The 17100-nt window shown below is 43.4% G+C and overlaps 1 protein-coding gene across 3 annotated transcripts in view; it reads left to right on the top strand.

The window, feature by feature from the left end:
• Positions 1–17100, top strand: part of PGAP1 (post-GPI attachment to proteins inositol deacylase 1) — a 1346394-nt gene that overhangs the window by 462502 nt on the left and 866792 nt on the right. For all 3 annotated transcript variants that reach the window (XM_063934105.1, XM_063934104.1, XM_063934106.1), the window contains one exon: positions 11867–11972. In XM_063934105.1, the coding sequence (XP_063790175.1) occupies positions 11867–11972 (106 nt within the window). The remainder of the gene's footprint in view (positions 1–11866; positions 11973–17100) is intronic.

Here is a 17100-nt window from a genome sequence, read left to right as displayed (position 1 = left end):
TTAACTATGAGGGTAAAAGTGTGTTAGTATTACTAGAAATTGTGATAGTATTGCAAAGGAAATATATTCAAGGGTTTACAATAGAGTCTCAGTATATTTTATCCTGACATATATACTCTCATCGTTAATAATTCATGTCAGATTTCTCTTTTTAAGCACTTTAAGTGGCTAATATTTTTCTCTTACATCCTAGAGGATGCTGGGGACTCCATAAGGACCATGGGGTATAGACGGGCTCCGCAGGAGATAGGGCACCTAAAAAGAACTTTGACTATGGGTGTGCACTGGCTCCTCCCTCTATGCCCCTCCCCCAGACCTCAGTTAGATCTTGTGCCCAGAGGAGAAAGAGTACAATGCAGAGAGCTCTCCAGAGTTTTCTGTTTTAAAGAATTTTGTTAGGTTTTTTATTTTCAGGGAGTCCTGTTGGCAACAGGTTCCCTGCATCGTGGGACTGAGGAGAGAGAAACAGAGCTGGCTTGTCAAGTTGGGCACTGTTTCTAAGGCTACTGGACACCATTAGCTGCAGAGGGAGTCAGAACACAGGTCTCACCTGGGGTTCGTCCCGGAGCCGCGCCGCCGTCCTCCTCACAGATGCCGAAGATAGAAGCCAGGTGAGTATGAGAAGGCAAGAAGACATCAGGCGGCAGAAAACATCAGATCTTCATGAGGTAAGTGCGCAGCGGTAAGCTGCGCGCCATTGCTCCCAGTACTCACACACAAGCAGGCACTAAAGGGTGCAGGGCACAAGGGGGGGGCGCCCTGGGCAGCAATATTCCTCATTTTGTGGCAATATAAGCAGGATTAGGCTGTGGCACAGTAAATCCACAAATCCCCCGCCATTTTTTATATAAGTTTACTGGGACCGAAGCCCGCCGTCGGGTGGGTGGGGCTTGATCCTCAGCACTAACCAGCGCCATTTTCTCCACAGAAACTGCATGAGGAAAAGCTGGCTCCCTTATCTCTCCCCTGCTGAACCTTCACAGGCTGGAAAAAAGAGGAGGGGGGCACTTTGGAACGCAGTGAGTGGGAATTAAGGCTATATATATAAAAAGCGCTATCTGGTATATATATTCCAGTGTTTTTAAGCACTGGTGTGTGCTGGCATACTCTCTCTCTGTCTCTCCTAAGGGCCTGGTTGGGGTTTTGTCCCCTTATAGGGTAATCCCTGTGTGTGTGTGGTGTCGGTACGTGTGTGTCGACATGTCTGAGGCGGAAGGAGGCGGTGGAGCAAATGAGTGGTGTGTCCCCGTCGGTTGTGCCGACTCCGGATAAGATGGACATGTGGCATATGTTGAATGCAAGTGTGGCATCTTTACATAAAAGGCTTGATAAGGCTGAATTAGGGGGGACATCAGGGGGTCAATCCTCGGATTGGAAATCCTCGGGTCTCAAAAGCATCCCTTAACACAAGACACTACTACCGACACGGATTCTGATTCCAGTGTCGACTATGACAAAGTAAAATTGCACCCTAAGGTGACAAAAACCATTCAGTGTATGATTGTGGCAATAAGGGATGTGTTGCATATTGAGGATGAACCCTCGGTCCCTGACACAAGGGTACACATGTTTAAGGAAAAGAAACAAATTATTAATTTTCCCACATCTCATGAATTAAATGATTTCTTTGGAAAAGCTTGGGAGACTCCGGAAAAGAGACCGCAGATCCCCAAAAGAATTTATATGGCATACCCCTTCCCTAAGCAGGACAGGGAGATTTCGAAATCATCCCCCACTGTGGACAAGGCCCTGACGCGCTTGTCCAATAAAGTGGCGCTACCGTCTCCTGACATAGCGGCCCTTAAGGACCCTGCAGATCGCAGGCAAGAAACTACCTTAAAGTGTATTTATTCCCATACGGGGGCTGTGCTAAGACCGACAATTGCGTCGGCATGGGTGTGTAGCGCAATTGCAGCTTGGACAGATGAGCTGACAGATCAATTTGATAATATGGATAAGGATACTATATTCTAAACTCTAGCCCATATAAAAGACGCAGTCTTATTTATGAGGGATGCTCAAAGGGACATTGGATTGCCGTCTTCTAGGGCCAATGCCATGTCTATCTCAGCGAGAAGATCCTTATGGACTCGCCAATGGACGGGTGATGCGGATTCCAAAAAACATATGGAAGTACTACCCTATAAGGGTGATGTATTGTTTGGGGATGGGCAGACGGACCTGGTTTCCACAGCTACAGCAGGTAAATCAAATTTTTTACCATATACTCCCCAACAGCAAAAGAAAGTAACACCCTATCAGATTCAGTCCTTTCGGTCGCACAAGTCCAAAAGAGGTCGGGGATCCTCGTTCCTCGTCAGAGGTAAGGGCAGAGGCAAAAGAGCACCTGCTTCGGCAGGTGCCCAGGAACAAAAGTTTTCCCCGGCTGCTCCAAAACCCACAGCATGACGCTGGGGCTCCCCTGAGGGAGTCCGCACCGGTGGGGGCACGTCTTCGACTTTTCAGTCAGGCCTGGGTCAGATCAGACCTGAATCCCTGGGTGTTGGAAATAGTTTCCATGGGGTACAAACTGGAATTCGACGAGGTGCCCCCGCACCGATTTTTCAAATCTGCCCTACCAGCTTCCACATCGGAAAGGGATGTAGTGTTAGCTGCAGTTCAAACGCTGTGTATACAGCAAGTGATAATCAAGGTTCCCCTGCACCAGCAGGGAAGAGGTTACTACTCAAACCTATTTGTGGTCCCGAAACCGGACGGTTTGGTCAGACCTATTTTGAGTCTGAAATCCCTAAACCTGTACATAAAAAGATTCAAATTCAAAATGGAGGAGGGGGAGTTTATGGTGTCTCTGGACATAAAGGATGCGTACCTTCATGTCCCCATATATGCCCCCCATCAGGAATACCTGAAATTCGCTGTACAGGATTGTCATTACCAATTTCAGACGTGCCGTTTGGACTTTCCACGGCCCTGAGGATTTTCACCAAGATAATGGCGGAAATGATGGTGGTCCTGCGCAAGCATGGAGTCACAATTTTCCCATACTTGGACCATCTCCTGATAAAAGCGAGATCAAGGGAGAAATTGCTGAGCAGTGTGGCACTCTCTCTGAGAGTGCTCCAGCAACATGGTTGGATTCTAAATCTACCGAAGTCACAGTTGATTCAGACAACTCGACTACCGTTCCTAGGTATGATACTGGATACGGAACAAATGAAGGTCTTCCTCCCAATAGAGAAAGCCCAGGACATCCAGAACATGGTCAGAGACCTGATAAAACCGAAAAGGGTGTCAGTTTACCAATGCACTCGAGTTCTGGTAAAAATGGTGGCGGCCTACGAGGCCATTCCCTTCGGAAGGTTACATGCAATGACTTTTCAATGGGACCTTCAGGACAAGTGGTCTGGGTCCCATCTGCACTTACATCGGAAAATAACTCTGTCCTCAGGGGCCAGAGTGTCTCTCCTGTGGTGGTTGCAAAGTGCTCACCTGCTGGAGGGTCGCCGGTTCGGGATTCAGGACTGGATCCTGGTTACCACGGACGCGAGCCTCCGAGGATGGGGAGCGGTCACACAGGGAAAAAACTTTCAGGGACTTTGGTCAGACCAGGAGTCCTGTCTACACATCAATGTGTTGGAACTCAGGGCCATTTACAACGGCCTTCGACAAGCTGAGAGTCTTCTTCGAAACCTACCGGTTCTGATTCAATCAGACAATGTCACAGCAGTGGCTCATGTGAACCGCCAAGGCGGGACAAGAAGCAGAGTCGCGATGGCGGAAACCACCAGGATTCTTCGCTGGGCGGAAAATCATTAAGCGCTCTGTCGGCTGTCTTCATTCCGGGAGTGGACAACTGGGAAGCAGACTTCCTCAGCAGACACGATCTCCATCCAGGAGAGTGGGGACTTCATTAAGAAGTCTTTGCAGACATAACACGTCTTTGGGGAACTCCTCAAATAGACATGATGGCGTCACGCCTCAACAAAAAGCTTCGGAGGTATTGTGCCAGGTCTCGGGACCCTCAGGCAGTTGCAGTAGACGCTCTGATAACACCGTGGGTGTTCAAATCGGTCTACATGTTTCCTCCTCTTCCTCTCATCACAAAAGTGTTGAGGATCATAAGGCAAAGAAGAGTACAGACAATACTCGTTGTCCCAGACTGGCCTCGAAGGGCCTGGTACTCAGATATACAAGAGATGCTCACAGGAGATCCCTGACCTCTTCCTCAGAGGGAAGACCTGTTGCAACAGGGGCCCTGTGTATTTCAGGACTTACCGCGGTTACGTTTGACGGCATGGCGGTTGAACGCCGAATCCTAGCGAAAAAGGGGATTCCGGAAGAGGTCATCCCTACTTTAATAAAGGCTAGGAAGGAGGTGACGGTTAAGCATTATCACTGTGTCTGGCGAAAGTATGTGTCTTGGTGTGAGACCAAGAATGCACCTACGGAAGATTTTCATCTGGGTCGTTTTCTCCACTTCCTACAGACAGGAGTGGATATGGAAAGAACAATGTGTTCCCTAATGCACACCGAGTGAAAAATATTACTACATAATAGTCAGATAATACGGAGATCTTAGTTGCGTATATCTGCAGATATAGGGTTAAGCCCCCAGGCCAATCGACAAGGCTTCACCGTCACTGGAGGGCCGACATCATGGGGTCCTGCACCCCGGACCCATACCTAGTATTAGGGACCCCCAGTGACGGAGAAGCCTTGTCGATTGGCCTGGGGGCTTAACCCTATATCTGCAGATATACGCAACTAAGATATCCGTATTATCTGACTATTATGTAGTAATATTTTTCACTCGGTGTGCATTAGGGAACACATTGTTCTTTCCTACACAGAATTACCCCTCCCTTTTAGCACCTGAGTGACATTACAATCTGATTGAGCAGCTTTCCATTTTGTGCAGGAGTGGATATGGGCCTGAAATTAGGCTCTGTTAAGGTTCAGATTTCGGCCCTCTCGATTTTCTTTCAGAAGGAATTGGCTTCTCTTCCAGAAGTCCAGACGTTTGTAAAGGGAGTGCTACACATCCAGCCTCCTTTTGTGCCTCCAGTGGCACCGTGGGACCTCAACATGGTGTTGCAGTTTCTAAAATCACACTGGTTTGAACCGCTTAACAAGGTTGAGTTGAAATTTCTTACTTGGAAGGTGGTCATGTTGTTGGCCTTGGCATCGGCAAGGCGAGTATCAGAAGTGGCGCTTTTGTCACACAAAAGCCCTTACTTCATTTTTCATGTGGATCGAGCTGAATTGAGGACACGTCCGCAATTTTTGCCTAAGGTGGTTTCTTCATTCCATGTGAATCAACCTATTGTGGTGCCTGTGGCTACAAGTGACCTGGAGGATTCCAGATCCCTGGACGTAGTCAGAGCCTTAAAGATTTATGTAGCCAGGACGGCTAGAATTAGGAAAACAGAGGCCCTGTTTGTCCTGTATGCGGCCAATAAGATTGGTGCACCTGCTTCGAAGCAGACTATTGCTCGCTGGATCTGTAATACGATTCAGCAGGCTCACTCTACGGCTGGATTGCCGGTACCAAATTCGGTTAAGGCCCATTCCACTAGGAAGGTGGGCTCTTCTTGGGCGGCTGTCCGAGGCGTATCGGCATTACAACTTTGCAGAGCGGCGACTTGGTCGGGGTCAAACACTTTTGCTAAATTCTACAAGTTTGATACCCTGGCTGATGAGGACCAAGCGTTTGCTCAGTCGGTGCTGCAGAGTCATACGCACTCTCCCGCCCGATTGGATGCTTTGGTATAAACCCCATGGTCCTTACGGAGTCCCCAGCATCCTCTAGGACGTAAGAGAAAATAAGATTTTAAACCTACCGGTAAATCTATTTCTCCTAGTCCGTAGAGGATGCTGGGCGCCCGTCCCAGTGCGGAAACTCTGCAAGACTTGTATATAGTTGTTGCTTACATAAGGGTTATGTTACAGTTGGAATAGGTCTTGGACCGTTACTGTTGTTTGTTCATACTGTTAACTGGTTATGTATGATCCGGGTTACATGGTATGATTGGTGTGGGCTGGTATGAATCTTTCCCTTGGATTGCTAAATCCTGCCTTGTATTGTCCATCTCCTCTGGGCACAGTTCTCTAACTGAGGTCTGGAGGAGGGGCATAGAGGGAGGAGCCAGTGCACACCCATAGTCAAAGTTCTTTTTAGGTGCCCTATCTCCTGCGGAGCCCGTCTATACCCCATGGTCCTTACAGGGTCCCCAGCATCCTCTACGGACTAGGAGAAATAGATTTACCGGTAGGTTTAAAATCTAATTTATTTTTTTCAAAATCCACACAGAAATTGTCAAGTTTTTTAAATGATTGAATCAGGTTAAGAACATGTATTTAAATAGAGTGACCATATTAAAACCAGCTGAAATGTAGGCTTGAAATCAGCCAGCCACAGAACCTGTGTAATCCATGAGCGTCCCAGGTAAAATGGATAATATGGTCACTCTAATTTAAAGCATATCGGTGAACACATTGTAATACTATCTAAGCAGAGAGTGATGCAAGATATATATATATATATATATATATATATATATATACATACATACATACATACATACATACATACATACATACATATATATATAAAAAACCAATAGATGCGGGGGCGCACAAGAAACTATAGGTGAGCACTGGAAGTGCACGTGATTATGTGAAAAAAAGTGTATACAAAAAGATAAAATAACACTTTTCCAATTAGTGGATTGCGGCAACCTTAAACAATGTGATATGTGCTTGGATGGCACATATACGAGGTGAAAGATAGAACTAGTGGAGATAAGGGCGCCTAATTTAGTGTTTAAAAATTAATATAAAGTGAACCAAGTGGTAATGTATGGACATCACTTATCTTCACAATATCTTCAGTCACATGACCAATGTACATATGTGGATAGAAAAATAGAACAGACATAACATAGCACATAGTTTTTTTCAAAACCTATTTCACCATAAATATCAGTTATATCTAAAAAACCTTCTAAGGATAAGCAAATCTTCAAATAAAAAATTTACCAACAGGGATTTATCTAAAGGTTTTTCACAAAATTTTAATACAACATATAAAACAAATAAAAACAAATGGTAAAAATGCAAGTGTACAGAACAGAAATAAAATTTCAAGCTTATCAATCCGTATATAGCGACGGATATATTGTGTTTTCCATATGAATCCAATAATGGTAAAAGTGCACACGTACAGGAAATTTGAATTAAAGCAGCTTATCTGTCCAAGTTTAGCAATCCGTATATACACTCAGATACATCCTGATTTCCATATGAATCCAATAATGGTAAAAGTGCAAACGTACAGGAATGATAAATTAAAAGAGCTTATCTGTCCATAGAGAGGTCTCAGGTGCAGCAGTTCCAACGCATTTCGTCAGCAGTTTGACTTCATCAAGGGGATCCCCTTGAATTAAGTCAACTTTTTCTGCATCTGCATTGGATTGTCTACTTTTTCAGCATCGCTGGAGAAGTGAGTCTTTTTTATATATATATATATATATATATATATATATATATATACATATATACATATATATCTTTATGTATATGTGTATATACACTGATATAGATGACTATATACTCAGGTACTCAGGTTTAAATGTATATATGTATATATAAGCAAGGAAATACCAGATGTATGCATATAATTCATGTACTGAATAATATACCCATGTTAATGTAGTGGAAGGGTTTATTGCTGATACACTAGAGGAATATTTGTGAGGTAACCTATTACACCAGCCCAGGATTGAGATGCAGCTGTTGCCTGATTGGAGGAATCATACTTGGAATGACACTGGGCACAAGTTGGGACAGGTTGTTTTTTTTTTTTTTTTTTACTTGAAGCCCGAGGTGCGTGGCTTCTTCACCCAGTGTCTGTGACCAAACATGCTGGGGGCATAGGTTCTTGGATCCTCTCCAAAAGGAGTAGGGCCCCGTTACTCCCCTACCCCTCAGAGCCAAAAGGCCTACTGAGGGGAAAAAGGGTCTGTGAGTCCCCCCTTTCCGAAGCGCAGAGGGACCCTCGTGTATCCCCAAAGGTGGCCAGAGCTTCCCCCTGGGGATCGAAAACAGCCTGTGGTCCTCCCCAAAAATAGAGGGCCTCGGCAACTAGGGAGAGGGTGGCCCATAAGGGTCTCACTTAAACCCCAAACAAAAAACCGTGACGTGACACACTACAAAACATAAATAAGTGCTAGTGTTGTTCAAAAGTGCAAAACACGTGCATAAATAAATAAGCCTCAGCCATAAAGCCAGGGTGGGGGAGGGGGGGTATAAAACATTATCCTTGCCCTAGCCAAAAGGCCAGGGCAAAGGAAAAAGGTGCAACAGAAGTTGGGGAAGTGGAAGTGTGCACAGTGCCGTACTTGTGCAAAGGTGGACATCCAACACCAGTGCAGGTTCAGGCACCCCTGGCTCTTCCTGCACCAGGGGCACATATCACCTCAAGCTTCTAGTTGCTCCCAACCTCTCAGCCAGACCAAGCTTCATACCCACTCTGTGCCAGGGTCAACCCACAGTACAAGAGTAGATACTAGACCAGGCCGTTCCCGCTCCACGTAAGGGGTCCTATTTCAACCCCTAAGAAGGTAGCAGATACTAAGCCCAGTTTTTCTCCACTCTCGACCAGAAGCATTGCCACACCCTGGCATGGTACTCCACAAGGTGTTTCTCCATTCCACACTAGGAAGCTCTCACGCTCCTAGTGTGAGAACAGGTACTCCACAAAGTGTTTTCCTCGAGCAGGTACTACACTTGATCTTAGCCAAAAGGCAGAGAAGCGACAAGTTGGGACAGGTGTCTCACGTGGCCTCGGTGGAAAGGACAGTGTCCTCGCGACCCTTTATCAGGGGTATAAATAGGAGAGCCAGACGCTACTACGGGACTCTTCACGAGTGGGCAGCCATGAGAGCTATTTCCCCTTCTGCTACGCAGCTGAACTTAGCTTTAAACTATCAGCAGACGTCTGGAGAAAGGAGGGGGCAACAGCTGGTCGAAGTGCACTGAAGACCGGATCTCTGTGTGCAGCCCCGTATAGCGACATTTCCGGGAGGACGGAAGAGTCGGGGGAGAAGCAGTGACGGCAGTAGAAAGGAGGAGTGGCAAACGGTGACTGGTGTGACCGGGTATGTGACTCCGCCCCCTCCAGTGCCGCTACAGCCAAGCCGAAAGCAAGGTCCCAGCACCGTGCCCCTGTCTGAGGGCAACTCAGTACTTCAGTGACGGATGGAAGCAAATCAGCGTAATAGGATTCAACAGTGGCCAATACTTAATCATAGGGGAGTGGCTGTAAAGTATTCTAACTGGTAATTGGCTGGAGTCAGTTACTGAAGACGTCAGAGGTCTGTTACTGTAATCACACCTAACCCATATAAGGGAGGCACAGAAACTAGCCAGCATTAAGGGTCACTACCAGGATAGCTAAAGTGTTTCTACTCTGCAGATCTAATTATAATAAAATAGGCACTGGTGAACAATAACTATAAACAGTAGGCATATACTTTACCAAGGTTACTCACCCAGTGCTTCATCACTACAGGAACATTATTCTTTCAAATAAACATCTGGAGGATAAATACAGTTAACATAACTGTTATAGGATCTGCATAATAATTACCACCTGATAAGGTTACAGAGACAGTTGTTAGAGGATATTAACTTGGATAGTATGAACTGAGATGTGGCACTTTCCTGGCCGCATTCCTGCTAGATTGTATTTATTTCAAGTCAAATAATACTGAGACTGTGAACAGTCAGGGAAATATAACCCAGTTACTGGATTACAAGCAACTGTGTAACAGATCAGCCTCATAAGGGGATGATAATGTTACTAAGTGTATACAAGTACATCTATGAAACAAAGTGAATATTAAGGTATATTTATATCTAATTTTGCATTGAAATGAGGCTATTAGTGCTCCGGATATCCCAGAAATACTATATAGAGTAATTTCAGTGGACTATGCCACCTGACAGTAAGGTCCATTTAATTTAATTTAAACTATCCACAACCTGAGTGCAGGAAGTTATGGAGGCCAGGAGCATTTAAATATCAATGTTTCAGAACAGACAGTCAGAGTGGATACAGTGTATGCAGGTTGGTTCCTTTGTGGATACAATTATCAACTTTTAATTACAGCATCACCCTAGGAGAGGATTACCTCCTGAGTCTCAGGAAAAATATTAACTACACATACTAAAAAGTATTAAACTGAAAAGGAGAATTGTAGTATAACGGTACTCATTGGACAAACTGCCAAGAGGAATCCCTATAATTTGCAAAGACTCCATATATATGTATATGTGTGTGTGTATGTGTATATATATATATATATATATATATACACTGTATATGTGTGTATAACTAATTATATTGTAAGAAGGGTGGATATATATATATATATATATATATATATGTAGAAGAAATAAAGGTGGCACTCACGCAGATTTTTGCAAAGGTAAAACGGTCAGTTTTAATTTACCGACATGTTTCGGGGACTCGCCCCATCCTCAGGGCCTTAACAGTTAAGGCCCTGAGGATGGGGCGAGTCCCCGAAACATGTCGGTAAATTAAAACTGACCGTTTTACCTTTGCAAAAATCTGCGTGAGTGCCACCTTTATTTCTTCTACATGTACATGAGGTAATTCCTCTGGGAGGGCACCGCAGTGACATCATCTCTACAGAAGAGTGCCGGGATTATCTGTCTATATATATATATATATATATATATATATATATATATATATATATAGTTCCAGAGATGGTCGCACTCGCACAGTAAAATATATGACATCAACTGGGGTGACTCCCAAGAGGTTTAGAGTGTTAATCCAGACGTCAACGTATAGAGAGACAGCATAAAGGGGCACTCACCAGAGTTTTGCATGTAAAAAGCATTGATTTTTAATTCATACTTATCAAGGTGATTTCACAAGAGAGAGTTCTTTCAACGTTTCGATCCCTCAGGATCATTGTCAGGAAAATACAGCAAAGGCAGCATGTACAAGAAATTGCATCTGTTCATATACACCAGTGTCTCTTATCTATCTGAGTGTAATGTTGTTGGAGCTGTCTTGAATGAACATTTGAGTATTACTGAGAATATTAACTGGTACCAGGGCGCTCCTAATTTATGGGCAGCTTAATCCTCAGCCGAGGCAGACAACAATGGTAAATTCCAACTAAGTTGAAATTTCTGACATGGTTGAACTTATGTTGTTTAACAGAAGTCAAAGAAAAGTAATTATTCTTGACAGCGTTGGTATTATGTTATGTAATTGTTATTGAGTGGCTGAAGGGTGATTCCCCAGTTCATCCTATAATATATAGAGTATCTATATTAAATAACAACTTGGGTGGAGGCACATAAGAAACACAGTTTAAATAGGGTTGCAACAGGGAAAGTGAGGGCTACTTTTTATACATTTCCACAGCAACTGTTTTCAGCAACATAGTGGGGTGTGCCTTCTGACTGCCCGGACAGTGACCAGCTGCACAGCAGGCACTGGGGGGGTAGTTGAGGAAGCAGAATGATTGGGGGAGGTCCTTCTGAGGGTGGCAGCTGTTGGAAGAATATCTTCCAGCAGCCGCACAGTAGCCATTTCCAATGGGTCACATCACATTTGAGTATGTCAGGGAAAACTCAGCCTGGATTGGTTGCATCTGATAAGACCATGCCAGGCAAGTGGTTAATAGAACCATTATGAACCCATTAATGAGCAAAAAAAAGGGCATTACTAGTTGATGGTAAGGAATTGAGCATTTCACATGCTAATTTGGGGTATTTCTCAGTTAATTTTTATATATATCTGCTGTTCACATTATTACAGAGAGGGGTTCTTTATATTTAAGTTTTTTGTTTCTCTTAATAGATAACAGAAGACCCCATTAAAAGAATGTCGATTTTACAACATCACTTTGTAAAACATGCAGCAAAGCTCTATGAATCATCATATGAAACTGTCATAAATATTTCAGGTACGTAAAATCACATGTCTAGAAACAGATGTACGTATGAGCATTTGCTAAATCTGTATATACATTTATTTTATTTTACTTTTTGTTAATAGTTGCTACATCTGTTAATTATTAATTATATTCCTAGAAGACATACAGGTAATATTAGGTATTCTATAGCTTATTAGTGACACCAGTACAGTGTTTATTCTGTGCAGAACACTGAAGTTGGCAACTTCACGTTATCTTGTGGGAAGCGTTGAATTACTTAGAAATATATAGTATGTTAGTGGTAAGAAGGTTGACCTTGAAACTTGGGAGGTATTATCTTCAGTGACAACGAACAGCTGCCATTATAAGAGGTTCTTTGCATAAAAGTTTTTTTGCGGTTCATCTGCTTGACATAGGAGCTGCACTACTCCTGTGCCAGTGAGGTTAGGTTATCCCCCGATAAGCTGTTGAGGCTAATGCAGAGTTGAATGTACACACTTTTGCAGAGCTTTTATAACATGTTTATGCTGTTCATTTTGAGCCCAAACCAATTGTATACAAGAACGGGTGATTTTGAGTCATACATATTTCAGTCACATCGGCAGTTGTGACCAAAGGGGGGTAACTATTATTTATTTATTTATTTATTAACAGTTTCTTGTATAGCGCAGCAAATTCCATTGCACTTTATAATTGGAAATAACAATGATATAACAAAACGATATATCAAAACTGGGTAACAGTCATAGAGGTAGGAAGGCCCTGCTCGCAAGCTTACAATCTATAGGGAAATAGGCATGGATACACAAGGATAGGTGCTATCTATTGCATAGTTGTCCACCAGATTGCAAAGGTTCTTGGTGGGCTGTATGATATGGTCATACAGCAATGATGAACCGGGGTCGAGAGGAAGGATGAGAAGACATGTGAGGATGTGTGTGGACTATGCCGAGTGGATGCAATTTGATAGGAAGGTTTATGAAAGTTATGTGGGCGGTTCTGGAATTTGATACACTTGCCTGAACAGGCGAGTTTTCAGGAAACGCTTGAAGGTTTGGAGACTAGAGGAGAGTCTTATTGTGTGTGGTAGGGCATTCCACAGAGTGGGTGCAGCATGATGAAAGTCCTGCAATCGTGAGTGGGAGCGAGTACTGAGTGTGGATGAGAGACACAGATCTTGTGAAGAGCAAAGAGGCCGGGTTGGGAGATATTTTGAGATAAGCGAAGTGATGTACGTTGGTGTAGTTTGGTTAATGGCCTTGTGTGTTAGTAAAAGTATTTTATATTGAATGCGGTAGAATACAGGTAACCAATGGAGGGACTGACAGAGTGGATCTGCAGACGATGAACGTCTAGCGAGGAAGATTAGCCTCGCCGCTGCATTCAGAATGGATTGTAGTGGTGAGAGTCTCATTTTGGGAAGACCAGTTAGGAGACTAATGCAATAATCATTGTGGGAGATAATGAGAGCATGGATTAGAGTTTTAGCAATGTCTTGTGTAAGGTATGGTCATATTTTTGATATGTTTTTTAGATGCATGTAACATGATTTTGAGACAGATTGAATGTGGGGAACAAAGGATAGATCAGAGTCAAGGATGACACCTAGGCAGCGAGCTTGTGGGGTAGCGTAGATTTTCGAGTTTTCAACAGTGATAGAGATATCAGGTTGGTACCTACTATTGGCCGGTGGAAATATAATTAACTCTGTCTTTGAAATATTAAGTTTGAGGTGGCGAGACGTCATCCAAGATGAAATGGCAGATAGGCATTCAGTGACACGGCCCAGTACAGATAGGGACAAATCAGGTGAGGATAGGTAGATTTTAGTATCATCTGCGTACAGATAACTATGCTGCAGTGGGGCATTGTCATGTAGGCAGGGTTCATGGAGTGTCTGTCAACAGAAATGCAAGTGATGCAGGATTTTTTTCAGGTGCATGCACCAAGGATAGGGTTGATTATTAGGCACAGTATTAAAACTAGCAAGTCGTATGCATATCGGCGAATATACACATTTAGGTCAATGCACTCAAGACAGGAGCAATTACATCTGACTTGCATTTAACAATTGTCACAATATTTGTTTTTAAGCTGTAGAGGTTTCTAATAAATATACTGTGTGTATATGTATTTATATGTATATATATATATATATATATATATATATATATGTGTGTGTATATATATATATATATATTTATTTATATACCAATTTTTTAACATTTTATTGATTTCAAAATATGTCAAAATACAAATCAGAGCAATAAAAAGCAAATGCTTCTAACAACATAAGTCCAAAAGGCCTGCAGCTGACGTTACAATGTCCATGTAAAAGACCTCAAAAAGAAGTAATGGATGCATCATGTAACTAAATAAACACATAAGATATAACGTGAATACCAAATTTAAAATAGGGGGAAACCAGTGGGTGGGTTGGAGGAGTGGTAGTGTGTACCCCAGGGGTGTCACAATATCTCAGATCCACATACAGAAGACACATGGAAGTGCCTTACTTTAAACTTAGAAAAAGAGTTGTACATAAAATGAGTAAAGCATAAATATAAAATCCATCAAGAGCTCAGCCCTATTTGCCTAGTAAGATACCAAGTGGTTGATTTAGTTTAAAGATAACATTTTGTTGCTGGGAGTTAAGTCAGTCAATTAAAAAATTATGTTTATTATATATTTTAACAACTCACCTTTCCACAGAAGGCATGGTGGCCTTTCTATCATAATTGTAATAACAAATACTTAACAGTGCTTAGGAAAGGGGGAGTTCTCACTGTCCAGTTCTAAACAATTTAGCTATTGTGATGGTCGTAGTAGTCATTAATGGTATGATAGCTTTTTTATGGACACCAAGGCACCAGTTGCCAAATTAAGCACACAATAATGCAAGCAGATCTGCCACTAAACAGAGAGAGCATAAGCAATTAATAAAGGACATACTGTCTCTGGCATGTGAGGTCGCAGCCCAAAGTTCTTCCAATACCCGCCACACCACATTTCACTGCACCACTTACCCCCACCCCCAGGAATATCTCTGGACCAACCTCCATTGCTTGGGAAGGTACTTCTCCCCGCTTATGACCAGGAAGTAGCAGAAGCAGAGGGAGCAGAAAAGCCTCAGGAGATCCAATATGGCGCCAGACGCCGCTCCCTGTCACAACAGAACAAACTCTGCAAACTCCTCTCCCTCACACAGTACTCCTAATGAGGTGAGTGAGACGGAATAATAACTTGCCTTGGGGGTCCCCAAATTGTCCTATCTACCCCCCCAGACAGACACACCAGTGACATATGGGGACATGATCTGGACAATCAAGGAGGCAATTGGTGCCATATTACAGGCAAAGACTGCAAGTATTTCTAACCAAATCTCACAGCTCACTAAAAGGCTGCAGGAAACAGAGCATGGCAGGAGTTATTTTCTGATGTATCTTCTTTACAAATAACATGCATCAAACTTGAAAGCTCTCAATACCAGTTATGGAATATGATTGATGACCTTGAGAATAGGATAGAAATAACAGAGTAGTGGGTTCACCTGAATCAACTAAAGGGACAGAGTTACTGCTCCAAATTCAAGACACTTGTTCTGACCTAGTAATTGAAAGAGCACACCGTATAGGCCCTCAATGTAAACACCCTGGAGCGAGACCCAGAATTGTTCCGTTTCAATGTTTAAACTATTTACATAAATAATCATTTTGGAAAGATTCCTGTAAACACTAGGATTTAGTGTGGGAATGGCAGAAAATATATGTCTTTCAAGATTATTCAGCAGAACTCACCAAAGCAAGGTGTGTGCAGAATTAATCAAGAGAGATCGCAAATTTGCCTTACTTTATCAATCACAGTGACCATTCCTTGAGACATCACGTTACAAAATACTATAAATCTAGATGTTCACTATTTCAATTGGTAAATACAGCTGTTAAATCAGCTTGAAAATGGCCTGGATAGGACCGAAACATCGCTGACGCTTTAGTGTTCCAATACATTTATTTGCATTTGACAATACGGAGAGTGTCTGGTTTAAAGTAGTGAATATTTGGTACAGGTGGACCAGTACAGTGCACCCCATTGTTGGACTATATGGTGAGAGTGCGGAATTCTGGATTTATAAATATGTCTTGACTCATTGAGCCCTGACTTTTCCTGCACCCGCAGCTTTTTTGGTTATTTATTATGGATCGTGAATTTTCTGTTAGGAAGATTATCTGTCTTTAGCACTATTTAAGTGATTTTTCTCTTACGTCCTAGAGGATGCTGGGGTCCACTTTAGTACCATGGGGTATAGACGGTTCCGCAGGAGCCTTCGGCACTTTAAGACTTTTCAACAGTGTGAACTGGTTCCTCCCTCTATGCCCCTCCTCCAGAACTCAGTTTAGAAAATGTGCCCGGGAGACTAGGTGCACACCAGTGGAGCTCTACAGAGTTCTGCTGGAAAAGACTTTGTTAGGTTTTTTATTTTACAGGGAAGCTGCTGGCAACAGATTACCTGCTTAGTGGGACTTAGAGGGGGAAGTAGGAACCAACTTCTCAGTTGTTTAATGGCTCTGCTTCCGCTGACAGGACACCATTAGCTCCTGAAGGGTACTGAACACAGCCCTTGCCTGGCTGCTGCTCAATCCCACAGCACTGTCGCCACCCCCTAACAGAGCCAGAAGTCAGAAGGCTGGTGAGTATTTACCGGAAGCCTGCAGAGAGGGGCTCTCCGGTCATCGTGGTGGCATAAAGGTACCAGTGCAGCGCGGGATGCTGCGCAGCAACATGTCTCTCAGCACAGGGTGCAGAGTGCGCGCGGGGGGCGCGCTCTGCAGGGCATGATAAATCCTTACTCTCACTGGCATTAAAGTACACACAAGGGAGCCACTGGTGTACATACCCCTGCCAGTATAAATAATATGTTACTGCGGCTGAACCGCACCATCGGGGCGGAGCTTCTCCTCAGGATTGCTTGTAACTCATTTGGCGCCATTTTCTCCTCACATAGACGCCGTAGCGCTGGTCCTGAACGCTGCTTCTCCTCACACATCGCTGATACAAGTACCAGGGTGTTATAGAGGGGAGGGGAGCACATCATTTATTGAAGTCTGCGGGCTTCACATTGGATAAAAGCACTGTGTGGATATATATATGTATTTTCATT

This window comes from Pseudophryne corroboree, chromosome 7 (assembly GCF_028390025.1).
Source record: "Pseudophryne corroboree isolate aPseCor3 chromosome 7, aPseCor3.hap2, whole genome shotgun sequence".
Lineage (NCBI taxonomy): Eukaryota > Metazoa > Chordata > Amphibia > Anura > Myobatrachidae > Pseudophryne > Pseudophryne corroboree.
This window is presented reverse-complemented; position numbering and strand designations above follow the sequence as displayed.